Source organism: Pocillopora damicornis, chromosome 11, assembly GCF_964200805.1.
Source record: "Pocillopora damicornis chromosome 11, jaPocDami1.2, whole genome shotgun sequence".
NCBI lineage: Eukaryota > Metazoa > Cnidaria > Anthozoa > Scleractinia > Pocilloporidae > Pocillopora > Pocillopora damicornis.
Window position 1 is genome coordinate 565,344 of NC_142680.1, and position 20,845 is coordinate 586,188.

At 35.1% G+C, this 20,845-nt stretch overlaps 2 protein-coding genes across 3 annotated transcripts; one reads left to right on the plus strand and one right to left on the minus strand.

Annotated features, from left to right (window-relative positions):
* Window positions 1-1,317: 1,317 nt before the first annotated feature.
* LOC113669533 (F-BAR domain only protein 2) lies at window positions 1,318-18,358 on the plus strand. Of its 2 annotated transcripts, none has more exons than XM_027185585.2 (28): window positions 1,318-1,509; window positions 1,620-1,711; window positions 1,816-1,890; window positions 4,525-4,666; window positions 5,319-5,390; window positions 5,554-5,634; window positions 6,089-6,113; window positions 6,635-6,714; window positions 7,290-7,388; window positions 7,507-7,603; window positions 8,060-8,158; window positions 8,267-8,348; window positions 8,458-8,488; window positions 8,712-8,769; window positions 9,111-9,161; window positions 9,775-9,899; window positions 10,101-10,125; window positions 10,207-10,261; window positions 10,486-10,691; window positions 11,922-12,092; window positions 12,198-12,358; window positions 12,480-12,961; window positions 13,619-13,774; window positions 13,943-14,072; window positions 14,587-14,786; window positions 15,089-15,153; window positions 15,457-15,615; window positions 15,754-18,358. In XM_027185585.2, the coding sequence occupies exons 1-28, from the start codon at window positions 1,483-1,485 to the stop codon at window positions 15,774-15,776; spliced, it is 3,069 nt and encodes a 1,022-aa protein (XP_027041386.2). In that variant the 5' UTR covers window positions 1,318-1,482; the 3' UTR covers window positions 15,777-18,358. The 2 variants fall into 2 exon arrangements, with proteins under 2 accessions (XP_027041386.2, XP_089044262.1); XM_089188136.1 differs by having other exon boundaries at window positions 1,372-1,509; window positions 1,816-2,389.
* On the minus strand, window positions 18,308-20,566 carry LOC113669536 (zinc finger protein 367). Its single transcript, XM_027185588.2, has one exon. The coding sequence runs from the start codon at window positions 19,875-19,877 to the stop codon at window positions 18,960-18,962; it is 918 nt and encodes a 305-aa protein (XP_027041389.2). The 5' UTR covers window positions 19,878-20,566; the 3' UTR covers window positions 18,308-18,959.
* Between the last annotated feature and the right edge of the window lie 279 nt (window positions 20,567-20,845).

Below are 20,845 nucleotides of genomic sequence, written 5' to 3' on the forward strand. Positions count from 1 at the left end.
TTCTAGTCGACCCACGCTGTAGCTACGACGGCCATAAAGTGAAATACGGCTGAACATCTCTCGCAGTCCCTTGTCAATGGGTCTGACATCCGGGATTCTAACAATTTTCGTACAGTTTCACTCAAAGTAAACTCATTTTACGCATGAAAATGTCAGCAAAACATCCAAGTTACAACAAGCTACGACTGCATTCAGAACAGCTAAATGTTCCAAAACTTCAGCTTTCATTTTCGAGAGAAAACTTCAAAACGTTTTTCATCTAGAATGTGTCGATATTGAACAGTTAAACAAATCAAGTATACGATATGACTTTTTCAAAAACATTAATTGAGAAAGTCTACAGGAGAGTTGGAAAGATAATTTTAAATGGCTATTGTGGGGCCAGAGGATGAAACGTAGAGATTCACTAGCCTCCTTGTTCACTGGCCACAGTGCGAAAATACTTTCTTGTGAAGAGGAAGAGCTCCTGTCTGATAGCGAAGATGTTGAAGAAAGACTCTCACCATCTGAAGAGTCAAACCAAACTTCACTCGTTGACGATCCTTCAAAGATCAGCAGCACTATTGTGTCACGTGAAAACCCAAGAAATGAGTTAAAAATAATGAATTTGACCAAGAAAATCAACAGAGAGAAAGGAAGCCCAGAAATGATTAATTCCTTAGCATCTTTGAGCAATCTTTTTTCCCGGGTTGCGAGGCCGCTTAAGAGTCCGACAACAGAAACTGAATGTGCTATCAAACAACGGAGAAAACTCTCGTCTAATGCAGTCCAGGTAAGAGAAAGATCTCTTATCTTAAGTTTCTCTCAGCAAAAATTTGACTCACTTTTTACTTGTAGTTTTTGTTGTCATTATCGCCATCGTTGTTGTTTTGGCGCATTCAGGAGGGAACCGGGCTATGTAGTTTGTTTGTTTGTTTGTTTGTTTTGAATTGTCTGTTATATCAGGGCCGGGAGGTTTTCAGCGGTGATATCACAAGTTTACTGATCTTACAAATAACCAATTTTAGAGCCATGAACAATCAATCTACCTTTCACAATTTCTTTACCTAATTCATTGGTGTAAAATTTATAATTACTCAGACCAGCTCATTACAGTTTAAATTCCTTGAAACAGGAGGAAACAACGCGAACGAGTTCTTTTAGCTCAATGATATATACTGCCACTTTGGGGTTAAATGGCATCTTTCAGTGGAAAATGTTAAGTAATTAAATTTAAAGAGCTTTATTGATACTTTGGAGAAAGAAGTGGTGGAGTAAAATTTGCTAATTTTCAATAACTCTTACACTGTAAGAGACAATCAGAGACAAATCTCCCACAGATCGTCCCAGGTCATCGCGTCCATGGTGACTGCGAAAAAACTGGAGATGCCTGTTGACGGCTTCTTCCGCTCGCGAAGCTGCCATGTTGTTGGTGGATACCTTCTCATAACCTAAATGATATATTTAAGGATTGACAACCAGGTTCTAGACTTGAGATAGAAAATGGTGCTATTTGAGGACCATTTTTGGGTGTGTTTATCATTTGAAATTAGCGTTTTCCAGCGCATCGTCGATGTAGCTGCTTGACATCCGGAGCGTGATGCTACAATAATTTCTTTCTTTATTTTCACGGCTTTCAGGGGGAAAGAAATGCTGGATTCGACGTGCTCTATCATAACATGAAATATGGAAACAATGCAAGCTGTAAGCTTGTTGAATTTTTACGCGAAAGGTGGGCACAATGTTTGGCTAAAATTTTGTTCGTGAGAACTTTGTGGTCGAGATGTGTTTAATGTATGATTATGAGCAATTTCAAATTCTACCTTCGACTTTCAGATCTGCTGTAGAGGAAGTCTATGCTAAATCACTCCTGAAATTAGCGAAATCTGCAACTCAAGTGACACAGCTAGGGTAAGTCAGAGGAAGCTGTCCATGTTAATGTTGTTCGTAATGGATTAAAAAATTTTGTGGTTTGAAATTGTTGTGCTTTCGGAGGACGGGAGCTTGAAATTTTTTGCCGATATAAGTTCTTGCTTGTCCATGAGTGCGTAATGTTATCCTACAGGGTTAGCGAAGTTTAGGCGGGGAAAAGTGGCTGTTTCTCCCCTTACTGTAGAAATTGTATCATAATAGAAACCAAAAATTATAAATTAAATTTGAATGTGTTTTAAAATAACCACAATGGGCTGTCATACTCCGTGCGAATTTATTCTGTTTATATCAACAACTTTGAGCAAGATACTGTATTTGGAAACCGTAGTTGACCAGTTTAGCTGAGACTTTCGCCCTTTACACCAAATCTACTAGCTTTTTATTATTTTCTGAATGTTGTTTATTTCTTTGTGGTATGCTCGCGCATCAACTTTGGTAGAAACGGGCCAATTTCAAAACCTCGGTTGCAGTAATCCAGGTGAATTCTCAGATTCTTACAGGGTGAACTAATGATGATTGTTATAAAATATATTTTTTATCGCTTTATCTACATCTAGTAGGAAAAAAAACCTTTTTAGAAGATTTCTCAGGACTGTTTTCCCTTGTCTGTGTCTGAGAACACACATTGAGGACATAAGTACACATATTGTTATTTTTTGTTGTGGATATTCAATTACTGGGAAGAGATTTCTTTCCTTTTAGCTCTTTAGAAATATTTAAATGTGGTTAATAAGTTTTATGTAGATAAATTTAATTTGTGATGTCAATTGTTGAAGCATGTATGGCACAAAGAAAATATTCTGCCAAACAGTGAGTGAGATAAGAAACTTACAATTGTAGATTTTGAAATAAGACAGATTCAAACTTAAGCTGTCATCAGTAATGTATTGGTTGAAACCTATCCTAAAATATGATTTGTGTAACAGTATTTAAAAATATCTTCACATGGTAGTTCTATGGTAGGGATTACAGTAAATCAGCAAGAAACTGTTTGGTGAATATATAACCCAGAAAGTCCCAACTAATGCTATCAGAGAGGCTTTCATATCATAATAACTTTACAAGTGTTGTGTTCTGTTGTAACAAAACATGACCTTGGGGTATCTATTACACGTATAGTACCAATAATATAGCAAGCATCTTCTGGGTGACCTCTGGTGGAGGAATAAAATATCAGAGATTTCAAAAAGTGAACATTACTAGGGAGAATTTCCATTTTTGGTTTCAAACCTCATTCACCTTAAGTGCCGAGGTTTCAATAAAGTTTTTAACTAAAAGGCAAAAACTGCACAGTAGGTGGCATATGGAAGTTTGATCCTTACTCCAGCTTTGTTAATTACAGAGGAAATAGGTGGCAATTTTGCATTACATAGAACAGGAATTTTGCTGGTTTTTGCCAGCTCTCATGGAAACCCCTGGTGTATATTTTAGAAAATTTCACCATTTGAGGCAATTTTGTATCATGGCCATCTCTTAGTCAGGTCAGAGAAGGTGGCCTTTCACAGCAAGATTGGAATCTGTGGCCCAATTTCTACTCTTTCTCAAGTTGAGAAAGTTTAAAGGGTTTTTCTCTAAGAAGGGGAAATTGAAGCTAGGACAATCTATATGTGCAATGATGTAGCTTTGAACCTACATGTAGGTTTGCCTGATTTTGCAGAAGAGTTTGAAATACAGTTATCACCAGTTAAGTTTAGAATATTAGTGCAAAAAAGCATAAGTTTCCAATCATCTTGTATATGTATTTGTGAAAATGTTCAAAATTGAAATGAAAAGTCGGGGTAATTTTTTTCTATTCAATAGCAGACCACATGTTTGAAAAATACATTTTAAGAAATTTACATAATTGTATTTTCTGCTGTTCAGAAGTCAATCCAGTTAATAAATGGCTATAATGGTTGCAAACTGGCAGTAATTAATATACAGCTGCTTTCTGCCTTAATTAGTCCTAATAAAAGTCTAAAATGGAACAAACATTTCATTTTTGTTTCAACAAAAAAACATTTTAAAAAAATACATTTCATACAATTTTATAATATGTTTATTGAAAATAGTTCTGAACTGGAACATAATTATTTCTGCTGTTAGGATAAAAAGCCTAGAATCTGTAACACAAAGCCAAATAAACATTTCTTTTTAAAGAGCTTAATAAAAAGAAAGTCTGTTTAAAATAATTTCAAACTTTTGCTGGAAGTGAAAATTTAAACAATATATCAAATATCATATTTTAAAATATTTCTCAGTCTAAAGAAGTTATGAAACATGTGAAAGATTACCAAGTATCTGTTTATCTGGGCATCATTAGTCAGAATGTTAGATATTATGATATATTTGATAAGAATTGTAAATGATGCTGAAGTGTTACTCCTTAAATCTAGAATTTTAGTAACTGCTATAAAAGTGTTGTAGAAAGGTTTTAAATTACTTTAAGAGACATAGTGAATTACTATGCAACTTTGGTTTTTTGTTAATTGAAATTTTCAATCACATTTTCTTTACTGATTTAGGGAAAAAATGCTGCAGCATGTTTAAACTTGCTGCAACAAAATCCCATTAAAGCAATGGAAATAATGTCCTCTTTTTTCTGATTTGCCAATTTGATATTATATTTTTCAGCACCTTTGAGCCTCTCTGGGGAGTCTTACGGGTTGCAACCGAGAAGCTTGCAAATGCACATTTACAAGTTGTTACAAGATTTCAAGATCTTATCAAAGACCTCAAGGATTATGGAGACAAGCAAAAAGAAAGACACAAACAGGTTGATTTTTTACTTATTGGAGTGTAAACTATATGTGCATGTGATCAACAAGAAGATTTAATGATAAAATTTATGTGAATGGTTGGAACCTGTAATGAATGAATGAAAGTGTTTACAAAATAGTTAATTTGATCATCAAGTTGATACTTCCAATGAGAGAAGTCCTGAAAAGGACTTGTGGCTGGCAGTGACGGATGATATGTTAAATTGACTGGATTTCAGTATCAGTGTCAACCAAGAAGACATATGGCAGTGGAGTGATTTAACTCAAGTTCTCACGTGATATTGATTCATGAGGACTTACATTCTGGTTGTTAAAACCTCTGTGACTGTCATAGACAACAATACTATTCAGGAGTAATCCCACCTACTATTAGACTACAATGGTCAACTTGTACTTCTGGGTTTAAACTGTCTGAAATGGTTTCCATCACTTGCGTGTGATGGGGAGGGCTTGTATTTTATCTACACATATTCCTAATCAGTTAGGATGCTGCTTGGAAACTTAAGATTTAAATGTAGGCCTCAATTTCAGTGATTTTGGCAAGAATATTTCTTTGATTTGGAGTCAGGATGTTGTGATGTTGTGATTTCTCATTCAAAATAATGATAACCTTACAAGTGAATAAAAATTATTTTTTATACTTTTCAGTATAAGGAAGAGTTTAGCAGCACAGCAGAGATTGTACAGACCATACAAACAATGACAGCCAATCTAGTCAAGGTAATGATCATTAACAACATAATTTTTTTCATGAATACAAGATTTTACAGATTGATAATACAACATGTGTCCTTCAAATTTCTCTGCTTATCGTTCTACTGTTTGACTTTATTTAGAACATTTATATTAATTCAGTCATATTTTTTTTCCTCTGTGTGCACAGGCCAAGGAGGCTTACTATGCCAGGTGTCAAGAAGTTGAAAAATCGAGAAAAGATGGATCTGGTACAAAGGATGTTGAAAAGGTTTGTTAACCCTTAAACTCCCATGAGTGACTAGGACAGAATTTCCCTTACAGTAGTAATTTAACATCAAGCAGAAAATTAATGAGAATAATTATAGCTAAATATCAATTTGGGGAATATTAGTGTTGTCCTATACTTTGTGTAAACTGTAAGCACAGTATATTGTAGCCCTCTCAGTTTTTGGAGTTGTACCCTGAATTTGTCTTTTCTTTAACCCTTTTTCTTGTAGGAGTGATCAACTGATTGAATGTCTTTACAATGTTAGTACATTGTGAAGTAGACAGGTTATAAGGAAAAAGAAAATATCTCACAGGGGACTTTGTTTGATATGACTTAAAATTATTACAGTCAGCTAAGAGGGAAATGTATAATCACTAATTGGGAGAGTAAACTTTGAAAGAGTTTAGTCTAACTTTTGCTAATATTATCTATATTTTGTTTCCAAAAATTGCAGGCTGAAGCAAAAATGAAGAAAGCAGGTACTGCAAAGCTCTTGATTTATTCCTCTCATTTTTTTGTCAGATTCAGGCTTTTCTGATGAAATGTGATGTAAAACAACAGGGGAACATCCTCTATGACTAAATAGAAACTAAATATTACATATCTTTGTGTGTGTACCCAGGTACTCGTGATAGTAAAGTCCAGACACAGTCTTTGCATGTTTTTCACACCTATTTATCTTGAAAATGTCATATGCAATTGAAAAGAAAGTGAAAATTTTTAGAGGGTGTTTTCACATGCTTTATGGCTGGTGTGTGAAGCGTACACATAAAAAAAAGTTGGATTCACATTTGCTTGTGAGAGCCTCAAAAGGGATTTGAGTGAACCCCTTGTTTTAAACTGTAGATAGTACATTGCATTTTTTAATGACTTTGTGAGTGTAGGTACCAGTCATTTTTAATAAATGTCATTTCATATGGTTTGTGGATAAGTGTTATAACCTTTTCCCCACAATTGTTGGAACTTTCTCATGTCTGTTGTTCACTGCATTTTTGTTTAGCTGAAGAGTATAAACTTCTTGTTGAAAAGAGGGAAATAATTAGAAATGACTTTCATGACAAGATGGTGGATGCTTCCAAGGTATGAATTCACATGATTACTGTATTTATGATCATTGTCATTATTACTATTATTATCATTATTATTATTACAATCATCATCATCATGGTCAGCATGTGATTCTCTTCAGCTCTTTCATCTGCCAGCTGGGTGTTTCATTTTACATCTCAGCTCCCACCAGCATGTAGAGGTTCAACACCTTTATATTAATATGAATTGTCACCTGAATCTGGGGCACTTTCATTAATGTAGGGAGTGCTGAGTACTTACTTTCTCTGCAAATTCAGGCAGTCTTTTGAGAATATTCCATGAGCCCCCATAACCACAGGCAACACTTATGTTTTCTAGGCTTCCATTGGTCTAGAGTGGGAAAAAATGCATCATGTAAGTGATAGCATGGAAAATGGAGAAAAAGAGAAACTCCCTTGTAGATGCATTGGTATCAATGCACCATTATGTTTGCTTTCTTGAATCAACAAGTTTACAAGGCGGTTTTGTGGTTGCTTATTTCTGATTCAACAGTACTGCCATCTTTATTAGATAGTGATGTCTTCAAAGTGAATTTTGAAGAAGTTTAGGTCTGTTTTACTCTGTAGAAATTCCAGAAGCTTGATGAGGAACATTTGAAGGTAATAATTGCCTACCTTGAACAGTACATTGACTCACAGAAGTCAGGGCAAGTTTTCATGGAAGAGGTATGTTTTTATCATTTTTGCTCCTTACAGACAAAGGTGTCTTTCTTTCATCCCTTGCATGAGTAAAATTGCACTTTTCTACCAAGTAAACATGTACTGCATTTTCTTGATACCTTAGGTCTACAAGGAGTTCTTGGGGCAAGTGAAGGCATTAACAGTACATCATTTGTTGGATCAGTTTGTGAGGAGCAAGGGTACAGGAAAAGCTATTCCAGGTAGATGCCTTTGAAGTTGAAATTTGAATTCTTATATCAGTACTTTCTTACCTTAATATCTTACTTGTGTAAATTATGATAAGCTGGCTTTAATCTTCTAACATGCATTATTGCTCTTACGTCATGTAGATTACATATTCTTAGGTTGTTAACCCTTTCAATCTAAAGAAAGTTGGAATTTCTTCTTACAATATCAGTACCTTGTCGGGCTGAAAAGTGGTGAGCAGAAAAAAAATCATCAACAGAATAATAGATTTATTGCTAAAATTTACAATAAATTGAAAAGTCTCTTTGACACTTCCCTCTTATATTTCACTCTGAAAAACAGACACCCTAGTAACCAAAAATTACTTTTGTGTCCCATTCTTCCCGAATGGGACACAAAAGTAATTTTTAAGTAAGACTTATTTTTCAAGTCATGTAATCTATAAAATTTGATGTTGCCCTCTTTTGCAGGTGTTATAACATTTGAAGAGTACACTGGACAAGCAGAAGGTGCTATAACAAACAATCACTCACCCAGCTTAAATGCGCCCAAACACCATCATCCATCAGGTACTACTTAAAAAAAAAGTGTGTGTGTTACTTCTATGAGAAACTGTAGGTCCTGCCAAGAAAGAATGGAAAATGAGAGAGGATGACAGATACTTTTTTGTGTTGTAGGATTTCCAATAACACTGAAGAGAATGGAAAAGAAGAAAAAGAAAAAGAAGGCAAAGAAAGAGAAATCTCAAAACGGTTCAGTGTAAGTTAGTGTACCAAGACAAGACTTGGAAAAATTTCTTGTTGAAGCACACTTCTTTGCTGAATGTTTTTTCAGTCTTCTTCACTAATTATTATTATTTTTTTAAAAGTGACTCACCTTCAAGTGAAGGAGGGGATGTGGTAAGTTTTTGCCTCACTTCATGATATGTAATCATTTTTTTCCTTGATTCGATCACACTCCACCAATGTTTGTGAAGAAAGATCAGCAAAGTCATTACATATGTTGAATTGTTGAAAACTGAGCAAGTTTCAAGTGATACAACTTTCTGTGGGACAGTTCATTGTTAGAGTCATGGATTATTGTGAATTGTATGTAGAATCTCTTTTTGATTTCCTTTTACAGTCGTCATCATTTGAAGTAGATGAAGAGGGATACAGAATAAGACCTCCTGATTCAGAAAGTATCCTTGTATTATTGACTTCAAGAAAGTAAAGACTTTCATGGGAAGATATGATCATTGCACAATATTTGTATACATATATAAATTTTGAATCTGAAGTATTTCATGCCAGTGTTTAAAATGTACTTTTTTGTGACCTTTTTTCTTCTTAATTCATACCAAGGAGCAACAAATAATGGAATGAAGAGCAGTTGATATCTATCAAAACAATAAAAAACCAAGAGCCACACTTGTTAGCATCTATTACTACTGTGTGCTGTTAGTGAATTTCTATTTCACTATATTCAAATATATGATTTTTTCCCATATTTGTATTTGATCTCTCCTTGATAATGACCTAGGTACCAAATCAGGGGGGAATAGTTCATCTTCTGATTCAGATTCAGACGATGGTAAGTCCTTCACTTAAATGGAGTAACACAAGTGTGCCTTGGTCTGCCTTTTGAAATACTTGTCTGAAATGAAAAATCCCTAGCTGATTATCTAGCAAGGAAAATATTTTTCATCCAATCAATACACATTGAGTCTTGCAAGACCAGATTCAGAACTTTGTGGATTATTGTTATTATTACTGTACATAGAGATATGAAATTGTTGATGTTTTGATTAGAAAACAAGGTAACCATGAACTCTTTCAGTCTACCTTTTGTCCCTGAGAGTGACCAGCATCTAATTTCTCCTTACATTATCATCCCAGAATCATTTATCAGGGTCACAAGAATAAAAGAAATAATCACCCGACTAAAGAAGCTCTTGATTGTCAAGCAAATTCTCCTTGCTAGCACCTTAGGAAATGTATAGAGATAGGAATGGAGAATATGAATACCAATGTAAGGGTGTGAAGGGTTAAGTGTGTCAGAACATGGTTTGAGCTGAGAATATTCAGCCATCAGAATCACTTTTTGATGTAATATTCAGCAATTATTGCTAATTTTTTTATTTGTTTCATAATGGTTGCCCTAACCTATGTTGAACTTATTAAAATAATTTTTCCATTTCATAAAGATGAGCCTCGAAAACTGCAAGTTGTTATAAACCCAGTGGAGGCTGATAAGGTTCCACAGACAGCTTCAGTTGATGAAATAAAGAAAATTACTGGAACACTTAGTCTTTCTTCACCTTCAACAATGGTTAGTTTTCTTTTTTTTCATAATCCTCTGATGGGAAATCTATTGTTCAAGTCGAAAAACAAAAATGCTTTTCCTGATAAAATGAGATTCTTTCCCAATAGCCCATCAAAATTTTTCTTCGTAAGTATTTTCCCATGAGGCACATTTATATTAGTTTACACCTACATGATTGTTTATTTTTCTTTTTGTTTCTCCTTTCAGCGTAAAAGTTTAAGTTCTTCATCAGGTAAGTTGATGATATGTTGTTAAATTTTTTGCTTTGAACATTGGAGACATGGTTTCTTACAAACATGTTTTTTGTCTCTAGGTGAAGGCATGAAAAACAGATCCAGGTCTTCAAGCCATGCTTCAAATATTAAATCGTGAGAAGATTATGTCTTTCCTTGTATGCAATTACTACAGCTTCCCCCACAGTTAGGGTTATTGAAATTTCCATGTACATGACCAAACTTAACTTTTGGCACCATGTTTTATTGTTAATTGGTTTTCCCAAGCCACATTAATTTGTTGTTCATTGTATCATTATGCCATATTATATACCATATCAAATTTTGCACACTTATCCAATGTCTTGCTTTTCCAACAGGTCACGTTCAAGTGATGATTTGCTTGACATAGATTTTAGTCAAACAAGTTTTGCTAGTAGTGATTCTATGACATCTGGATCACAAAGAAATTCACTTCAACTCTCCCAAAATGGCACTTCAAGTATAAGTGACCCAGAACCCAACACACAAATTTCTGGAGACTTAAGATCATTAGCTGGGGCTTTGCCGTCATCTACAAGCTTAGGTATCACTATTTGCAAGTTTTACATGTTGTGTTGTATACTTAAAAGGTGGCTTTGAACAAATTGTTTTTCTTCCAACAAAGTTTATAAGGATCTCATGGCGAATAAAGCAAGGTAAACATTGCCAATGACTATAAAAGCTTCAGGTGCAAACAAGTTATTGTGTGACAACATCCCTGACTCATCAGGTCAATCGGTCAGATTTTTTTAAGAAAACCTGGCTTTCTAGAAAAGGTCTTTAGTGAAAAAACAACTCTCTTTATTTCCAACAAAGTTTATAAGGATCTCATGGCGAATAAAGCAAGGTAAACATCACCAATGACTATAAAAGCTTTAGACATGAACAAATTATTGTCTGACAACAACACTCTTAAGACTCATCATGTCAATTGGTCAGATTTTTCAAAGAAATTTTGGCTTTCTAGAAAAGATCTTTTGTAAAGAAACAATTATTTTTAATGTGAATCTCAAAAAAAGCTTGGGTCATTGGCAACCAACACTTTACAGTGTTGTTGTCACACAATAACTTGTTTGTGTTTAAAGCTTTTTTGGTCATTGGTGTTGTTTACCTTGCTTTATTCATCTAGAGATCCTTATACCTTTGTTGGATGTAAAAAATAATTTTTTTTACTAAAGATCTTGTCTAGAAAGCCAAGTGTTTTTTTTTTAAATCTAACCGCTTATTCCCTTTGAGATCTTTATAAACTTTGTTGGAAATTAAAAGAATTATTTTTACGAAAAAAAAATCTGATAGATTGACATGATGAGTTTTTACAGTGATGTTGTTACCCAATAACTCGTTCACGTTTGAAGCTTTTATAGTCATTGGCGATGCTTACCTTGCTTTATTTGCATTGAGATCCTTATAAATGTTGTTGGAAGAAAAAAAAATTTTTTTTGCTTAAGATCTTTTAGTTTTCTATATGTTTAACTTCTAATAAGTTGTACCGGATTGAAGACCAACTCGCTAACGTCTCTATTTGATTTGATTTTTGGCGAGTTGAATTGTCAGTGACTTGACCATAATTCCTTAGAGTGACTGGCTTCTAATGCCTCACCCATACAGTATCACCTTTGAATCAACTGCTGCTTAATTACTACTAAATATATTATTTTGATAATATTTTACTATGACTAACTCAAACTGTGAGTGGAGTTAAACTGCATGCCACTATCATAACAGAGATGGATGTTCTCCAGTCTAATTCACTGAATGATCATTTCCAATGTAGATTCCAGTGAAAATACAGAAGCAGAATATTGTGATATTCCTCCCCTGCTGCCTGCCAAAAAGGGAAGCATAGTTCAGGAAGAATCTTCCGAACCTCCTCCTCCCTTACCAGCCAAGAAGGGGGCAGGTACAGTTAACAAAGTAGCAGAAAATGACTCGTCAGTTGCTGGAGGTATGAAGTTTGATTTAAAAAGTCTAGGAAAGGACTAATTGTGGTCATTCATGCAATTTGAGCATGTATATACAAAGCAAGTTAAAATCAAATGTTTCTCAACAGTGTCAGAGACAAGTCCAAGTGATACAGGAATCATGTTTCCAACAGGATCTACTTCAGCAAGTGACAGCAGTAATTCTTTGCTTCTCCTCAAGCCACCTCCAGGAACAGAACTCCCTCGTTCTGCATCTGTTGGTAGTGCAGTACCAAGACCAAGACCACAGGTAGGTATTTGATGAAAAAAAAAAAGGTTTTTGTGGGTTTGGTGGGAGAAATATGATTAAGAGTGGCCTTTTTTAACTTTTTTGTTGCAAATTTTTTTTTCTTTTTTTTTTTTTTTTCTAGCCACGGTCTTCTGGTTCATTGTTGTTTCCTCCTGGTCAGACAAACAAGCCACCTTCATCAACATCATCATCGTCTACAACATCATATTCAGCTGAGCTGTTCAGCTGCCTGGCTGACTTTACACCAGTAACTACTAGCAGCACAGAACCTTCTGATTCACAAAACAGTTCCCTCCCTGGTGAACATGGCAATCCTAATAGCCCTTCAAAACAACCTGTTGTAAGTTACATGGGTTCAACATCAAGTACTGGCCAACAGGCACTCAACAGAGCTACAACATCATCTTCTCTTGGAAGCTCACAAGAAAATGTTCCTGCCCTAGTGAGGTCCAAAACAGTTGGAGGACTCCCCACCATGTCGAGTGTGGTGTTTGCCAAAGGGGCAGCTAGTACTGTCCTAGGTAAAAAGGATGATAGTCTTCCTATTGCAGTGGCATTTATTGAGTCTGTGAATGCATTCTTTAGAGGAAGTGATCAGAGCAAGTGAGAACTTTATTTGTTTATTTTCTTTTCTTATTGTTTATATGTTATGTCAAATGCAGTTTCATGGGTTTTGATAAGCAATGTAGTAGCAAGGGGACAAATTAACATAACAGAAAGGATACTATATGTAAATTCTTAATTTCTTAATTAAAAAGGGTTCAGGTCATCGAAATGTAGCCATAGAATTCTGTTGTAGCTCAGGAATTCTCTGACTTCTCTGGCACCAAATGAACAACCTGCTTTTCCAATTATAGGCTCCACTTTCAACGAAATGTTAATTAAGTGAAAAAAATGGACTGAAACTTTTTGATTGTCAATTCAAATGAAACTGATGGAAATTTTCAAAGGAGTTTGTCTGTGGTTTAATTTTGTTTGTCCAATGTTGGTTACACCCTCTTAACTGGTCTGTTTTGAGCATGCACGCTCACTCATTTCAATACTTTTGGATTTGACATCAGATTTTTTTGACACGTTCACTGTCACCATGGGCCTCAATGATTGGGCAGTGGTCCTAGATTAAAATGAAATTCAGGCTAGAATGATTTCAAACTAAGCTGACTTGTGTTTTTTTGTGTAACAATTATGATGGTTAAAAATCATATCCAGGGATGAATTTTGTAAGCTTTGTTATAAAATTCTTAATTTTTGTATTGTCAGGTGTATGGTGAAGGTCACAGGTGATATTACTGTATCATTTCCAGCCAGTGTACTTCCGCTCATTTATGATGTAGAAAATGCTCCAATGCTTAGTTTCCTCATACGTGGAACATCGTGTCTTGAGCAGATCTTACCAAACAAGGCTTTGATTAATAGGTATGTCTGAAACTAAATTTGCAAGGTAAGGATACATTTTTTGGAAAAAAAAAATATTAACCCCAAGCAAAAATTATATTATCTGATAGACTTGAGATATGTGTTGAAAAAGCCAATTGAAAGGAAAGAACTGTCTAAAATTTATTATTATTTGTGTTTTGTATTCAGCAAAGGACAGCTAAGTGGTGGTGATGGTGTCACGTATGATTTTAATATGGCTTCTCTGGCTGATCATCTCAAAAAACAATCTGAACAAGGAGCAAGTACCCATTACAATATTGAAATTATCAAATATGAGGTAGGGATGAACTTTTTTTCGCTATCAACCCTTTACACCCTAACATCAGTTTGCATATTCTCCATTCTGTTCTCTAGAAATTTTCTGAGGTGCTGCTGAGGAGAAAGTGTTTTATGATCAAGAGCTTCTTTAGTTATTGATTGTTTTCTTTATTCTCATGGGTGATATTTTGAGGAGAAATTGGATGCTAGTCTTTCCTAGGGACCAAATGGAAAATAGCTAAATTTCAAAACTGTGACGCTATTAGTTAGTTTTATAAGTAGTGATGTGTGACTTCTATATCCCAAATTTGGAGGTTTAATGCATTGATTCTTTATTTTATGGACAGAACATTGAAGTTATTAATTTGTTCAAATATTCCCTGAATCTCTGATTAATAGTTCATTGCATGTGATAAGAAGCTGATATTTTGGCAAATTCTTTCACTGATAATTCTCTGCATTTGTAAAGTACACAAGTCTCTGTTGGTTATTGTTTGATTCAACTTGTTACTAAGTGTTTGTGTAATTTTTAGGTCAGAACAAATGGCTTTTCAACAACTCCCCTTCAGCTGTGTAGTTACTGGAAATGTGAGGAGGAAGCAACAGATCTAAGGGTTGATTATCGCTATAATCCATCCTGTATGTCAGCTCCTTGTTCAATTAGCAACTTATCTGTGGTGGTACCTATGAATGGTGGAGTTACCATCATGCAATCCAAACCATCGGCTACTTGGTAAGTGATAAGCAAACAATTTTTTTTCCATAAAGGCAGTCTTAATGATCAGGGAGAGAGGGGATAAGAGGAAAGGGAACACCTAGTTGAGGACTCCCTTAGGATCAGGATAGGAGTCCTTTGTTAGGATTTTATGTCCACTGAGACAATGATATAGGAAGATTGTGTTGGGGTCTGAACAAAAGTTTTTGTCTATATTTTAGTGTTTCATGTGGTAGATTTTGTTATTGTCTGTTGTACTTACTAGAAGATAGTTAGTTTAAGTGAATGCCCTTGATGATTGAGTAATGAATTTATTTTAGGTCTGCTGAACACCAAAGAGCATTTTGGAAACTGCAAGAAGTTTCCAACACATCAGAAACTCAAGGTGATCAATCATGAAAAATCCTATTTTAACTAATTATATTTCTTCCAAAAAATAATGGGCTGGTACAAGCCAGTGGCTCAATTCAGCCTTATATTTTGCTTTGATTGATTTTTCTTGTGTTTAACTCTAATATTTTACACAATATTGATTTCAACTTCTGAAAGGTAAATTGCAATTTTTTCAGTTCTAAGTCAATAAGTGCCACACCTGAGTTGCAAAACAAACTTAATAAAGCCAGCAGTAATTTGTTGAGCAAATATGGTACTTTAATTTGACTTTTATTATTATTATTATTATTGTTAGGTACACTGAGAGCAAGGTTTGATTTAACACAAGGTCCAAGTACACCTTCACGAATTGCTGTTCAGTTTACATGCAATGGTGCTACAATTTCTAAGTTGAATTTTGAGTTGAGATGTCAAGAATACAAACTATCTCTTGTTAAAAAGAGGTTTACAACTGGTAGGTTGTAGATTTGTTTTGAGGTTTGTTTTTGAATAGTTTTAATTGTTCACCAATTTCATTGTTTGTCATTCGATACAACTTGCTTTCTTAATTGATAGCAAATTTGCTGACAACTTTTATGTTTTCTTGTTTCAGGTAAATACATAGCAGAGAGCTAGTGGAAGCTGGCTCTGTGCCAAATCAACCAATATTTTAATGATTTAATCAAACACAAATTTAAACAAATATTGTGCAAATGTAAATGAATGAAAGGGAAAGAGAAATCTATAAAATGAGATATAATTAGGGGGTGGAATCAGCAAGTGATTGGTGCTGTAGGTTTCTATTAAACTTCACAGTTCTTATATTATACATTTTGAAAAAAAATTTTGTACTTAGTTTTCAGGGTACAAAAAGTAATTTGTTTATTCGTGATGTTGAGAGAATATTGCAGCAATATCTTTTCTTGGTATATACCTCACAAGCGAACAGTGCTTTTCACGTGGGCTGATTGGCTAGTTAGAAAGTGATTAGCAAGTACTATTCACCTCTCAGCAGCTGAAGAGGCAAAATCATCCATCAAGAGTTAAAGTCTGACCATTTTATACCTTGGTAGAAATAAATTAATTCTTGGGTTTTTGTGTGGTACATACTAAAATCATTATTCACCTCAGTGTTGGCGAAAGTTGTGGATAATTCCTTTGTTTTGTGGCTTGGTAAAGTTTCACATCCATTTTGGTGGGTAATTGTTAACTATTTCTTTACTATCATGGCTTACAATAATTTTTTTTCTGCTCAATTTTTCATCCAACTTGCTTTCCTCTACTATCAATCTCCCATCTCTATTAATGTTAAGTATCATGTAGTATCAGAATGCGAGTACATATTTGTTTTCACTTAGAAATATTGAATTGACCCTTTTAACTTCTAAGATCTGATAGTCAATTCTTTCCTGTAGTTGCCACACATTTCCTCGCAAACTAGTACAAGAATTTGGTGTCTGATCAAGATAACTTTTACCTGATAAGTTTGAGTATTCTCATTTCCTGTTTGCTGGATAATGTATGGATATTACAGGGAGAAGTTACTTGTGAATCACTTCTGGAAGTTAAAGGCTTACTTACTGCTGTAATGAATGAGTTGTGAATCTTGTGGATTAATCTTATATGAGGAAACCAAGTTATTGTTTTTGTTGTATTTTTTCAATCTGATTGACAAGTTTTAAAATACAGTGAAAGTACAGTGGAGAAGTTTTGGGTGCAAACTCAAAAGCAACAGTTTGGACCACAGTCTCTATCTTTTGTGCTAAACATGATGAAATTTAAACAAGCACATTTGCAAGTTATATTTTTTGCTTCCTTTGAAGACGTGCAACTTTTTTTAACTTGAAAATGTTTTGAAGAAGACTTGATCAAGAGTGCACTATATCTAGTTGTCATAGGGTGCTGTAAAAATACCTTTTGGACACATGTAAGGAGCTGATACACCTTAAATCAGTTGAGTATGACTGTTATTGTGAGCAGGTGTGGCATGCTCATCAGGATCGCTAGGTTTGCAACTGCTAAAAAAAAATTGCTTGATTACGGGTATGGCTCATTTGCTTTGTTACTGGCAGCAGCTACTTCTACTTAAATAAGTTTCCTAGCATTTTTTACACTCATGAGGGGCACATAACACAGCCACCGTACATTTTGACAGTTCAAGCAAAGAAAACATGGCCATTTTTGTTTTTGGTGTAATCATTTTGCCTCCCAGTAAATCCTTATCTGACCAAGATTGTGTGCAAAGGTGTCTGGATGTTCACCTTGTTCTTTCCTTTTATAATTTTTATGAAACTTATCTCACATGGTGGTGTTCTTGGAAATGTGATAGGTTTTTGTTCTTATCTAGTGATGTCAAGTGTGCTTTGGAGCATTAAGTGGCTTAGCCATAAAACAAGCAGCATGAGGCTCGGAAATGAAATTTTCAAGTAATTTTACTGTCACCTTTTTTTCCCAGAAAATTCTGTTGGCAATTTACAGTTATTATCATCCAGCCATCTTGTCACTGTCAGTGATATCTTGGGGTAGGGGGGTGGGGGTGGGGGAGAGGGTTGGTATGATTTAATTAGAGTGCAGTCCAATGGAGTACTTGTTATAATCTTAGGTATTTATTGCTGAAGCTATCTGGGTGGAATATCAGCATTACTCAATGGAGCAAATTGGCCATACCTTGGGCCCTGACAATATGTCTGGAGTATCAAGTTTGTTGACTGAGATCACCATGGGAAAATATTTGTTTTAATGAGTTTTTTAACTAGCAATTTTCTTCTCACTATTAGATTTAAAATAATGAACTCAAGGCTGCTAGAGGCTATAATTTTGCATTAAAATGAAATGTCACCTTTTCATATCTACTGTATGAATTTTTTTGAGGCTGCTTTCAAATTTAAGATGAATTTATATTAGGTGTTGTAGTCCATCTTTTCAAACAGATTTGTAAAGTTGGACACTGAAATTTCAGAAGAGGGGACTCAAAAACCTGGGGTGACATAGCAATTATGTTCAGGCTGTCACCGCTATCAAGCCACTTAGTGTTTGTATTACAATTCACACAGGAAATACATTATTGTGATCACGAAAATGTCCAAATATAGTATGATCAGCAAGTAACAGGAAGAAAAAAAAAAAATGAAATGGCTGTATCATTTACTTGTACAGAGACAACACAGTATGTCTATTATAACTTTTTTATTGTGAATAAAGTTAAGTCACTTAAAAAAGACCCAGATTGTTAACTTTAGACTTATTCCACTGTTTTTATAAAACTGTATCCTTGTAAAGTTACAGAAAACATATTCAACTGAAAAAACCGAAATTATTTATCAATGCATGAAGGAACTCAGTTTTTCATTTTTCAAATTTTGTGTCTATGAATGACTAACGTGAATGATGTGGATAATTTTAGGAAATTTTACAAACTATGTAGAGCGAATATATTTACGTAAATCTCATCTAAAAGTGCGATGCTTTTTCTTATGTACAGCTAATTCTTTTCGCAAGTCACGCGGTAAACACTTGAAATCATGATGAACTTTCAGTTACTACTATTGAATAACTACCACTCATTTACATACTGAAAGTACTTTTCCACGAGTTGTCAGTTGTAAAAATAGCTACAATGCTTCTGAAGTAAAACCTATCTGTTTTAAGTTAACTAGAACACGTTTCACTCACAAAGTAAAGAAAAATTGATCAGATCAGATCAGATACATTGCAACACTATACAATAACATAAAAGCCATTTAAACTTTGCGCGCCAAAACGTTGTTTATTTCACCAAGTGAAATGACACCAAAGTTCGAAAATTGGATTTGTTTCTGGTTAATTCAAGTTAAATTGAGTATCAGCAAGTTCTACGAGAGCCATAGCTCCATACCATCTTTCTTTTGCCTCAGCCATTCGCTTTCTTGCTTCAATTCTTGATTTCTTTCTTTCAACAACTTGCTGCCTAGCGATTTCCTTTTCTACCTTCCGCTTCATGACTTTCTCTTGAACCTTTGCAGGATTTCGCTCCTCTTTATCAAGCTCGTAGTTAGACAGCCATTGTAAAACAGCCGCTTTGTATTCGTTAGGCTCGGAATTCTCGTTTTTCAAGATTTCTTTCAGCGGAATATCGGTAAAGATACGCTTCAGGCTTGCATACGGGTGAATACTGCAATGGCGGTTAGCATGTGTAAATCGAGTGGTACAACCTTGAGCGGAACAAGCGAACGGTTTTTCGCCTGTATGTAGCCTTTGATGAGTCTTCAATTGGCCACTTTGGACAAAAGCTTTTCCACAGTTCGGGAAATCACAAACGTAAGGCCTTTCGCCGCTGTGTGTTCTCCTGTGAGCTTGCAGAGACTTTTCGCGCGGGAAAACTCGATGGCACACATCGCAGCGGATCGAAGAATACGAATTCTGGCCTTCCTTCATCAGAATGTTTACTACATCCGCTCTGGGTCTGCCTCTTGGTGGAATAACATTCGGTGAAGTCGGAGAGTAGCTTAGAATGGTTCCAGTTGGAGTTGTTGGAGTTTGTGGAGGAGAAGGCGGCGTGACCTCGTTCGTCGGTGTTGTTGGAGGTGACCAGACAATGACTGAAGTTCTTTGCTTCTGCGGCAAGTTTAATTGTTCAGAAACATCTTCGAGCTTTGGAACAGGCCTGATCATCTGTTTACTCACTGAAAATAGCTTTGATCCCGGTTGAGGGAAGTATATTCCACTTTTCTGAAGGGAAATCGTCAGGAAGTCGGCCATTTTTAAACCAGCGCCGCTCTGCTCGGGTGACTACGGAGGTTTAAACTGATCAAATGAATTTCCCGCCTTCGGTAATGTATTTATCAAGACAATTACAACTGAATAAATTGTAAAATGCCCGCCAAAATTGCGTTTGCTACTGTCCGATAATTTTTTAAAATGTGAAAACCATAAAGTTTTCCTACAAGACTATCAAATTGTGAAACTGCCTTTTGGTAAAAAAATATTGAGAATTCTCTCTATCTTATAGCTTCTTGCAAGTTTTTTCTTGTTAGTGACGTCACGACAATATGAATTTACATAACATTGGGTTCTTGGAACAATAATTTTTTTCGCTACATTTACATAACATTGCCTGATCCTTTTAAGTTCAAATTACTACACGTGGCTTGTTTTTCTCTCTTATATAACAAAGGGGAATTTGACGTTCAAAAAGAAATAAGGACGCCGGAACAACGAAGAAGCGTGCCGAAAGAACAGGCTCGAAGCTGAGAGAAGCTTGTTCCAGCACGCCGCCGAAAAAAAGAAAAACAAACCCTTGTAGACTCATCCGTTTGATACAAGTTTAATGCCATGTGCTTAAAATATCTCAAGCATAGCTAAAGAGTGATTTAAGTTAACCGCAATTAGACGATAGCAGACGGATGAAAGATATATTTCAAATTAACATAACAAATTAAAACGACGTGAACAAAGAAGGCACACTTCACTTCTTTTGGCGCCAAAACATTCAACCGTTCATAAGACTTTCTAAATGATATTACATAGACCACAGTAGTAATCCTCTTTTTTCAGTGGCTTGTGCTCGGAATCAATTTTTTTTCTTTGAAAGCATCGTGTAAGATTTGTGAGTCTTTCCAAGCATAAAAGTGGATTGTAGATCAATATTTTCATCACAATATTTCCCCTTCCCCTTTAATGTGCCAAAATGTAATTTCCATTGAGTGGTGTTTTTTTTGGTCTAACCT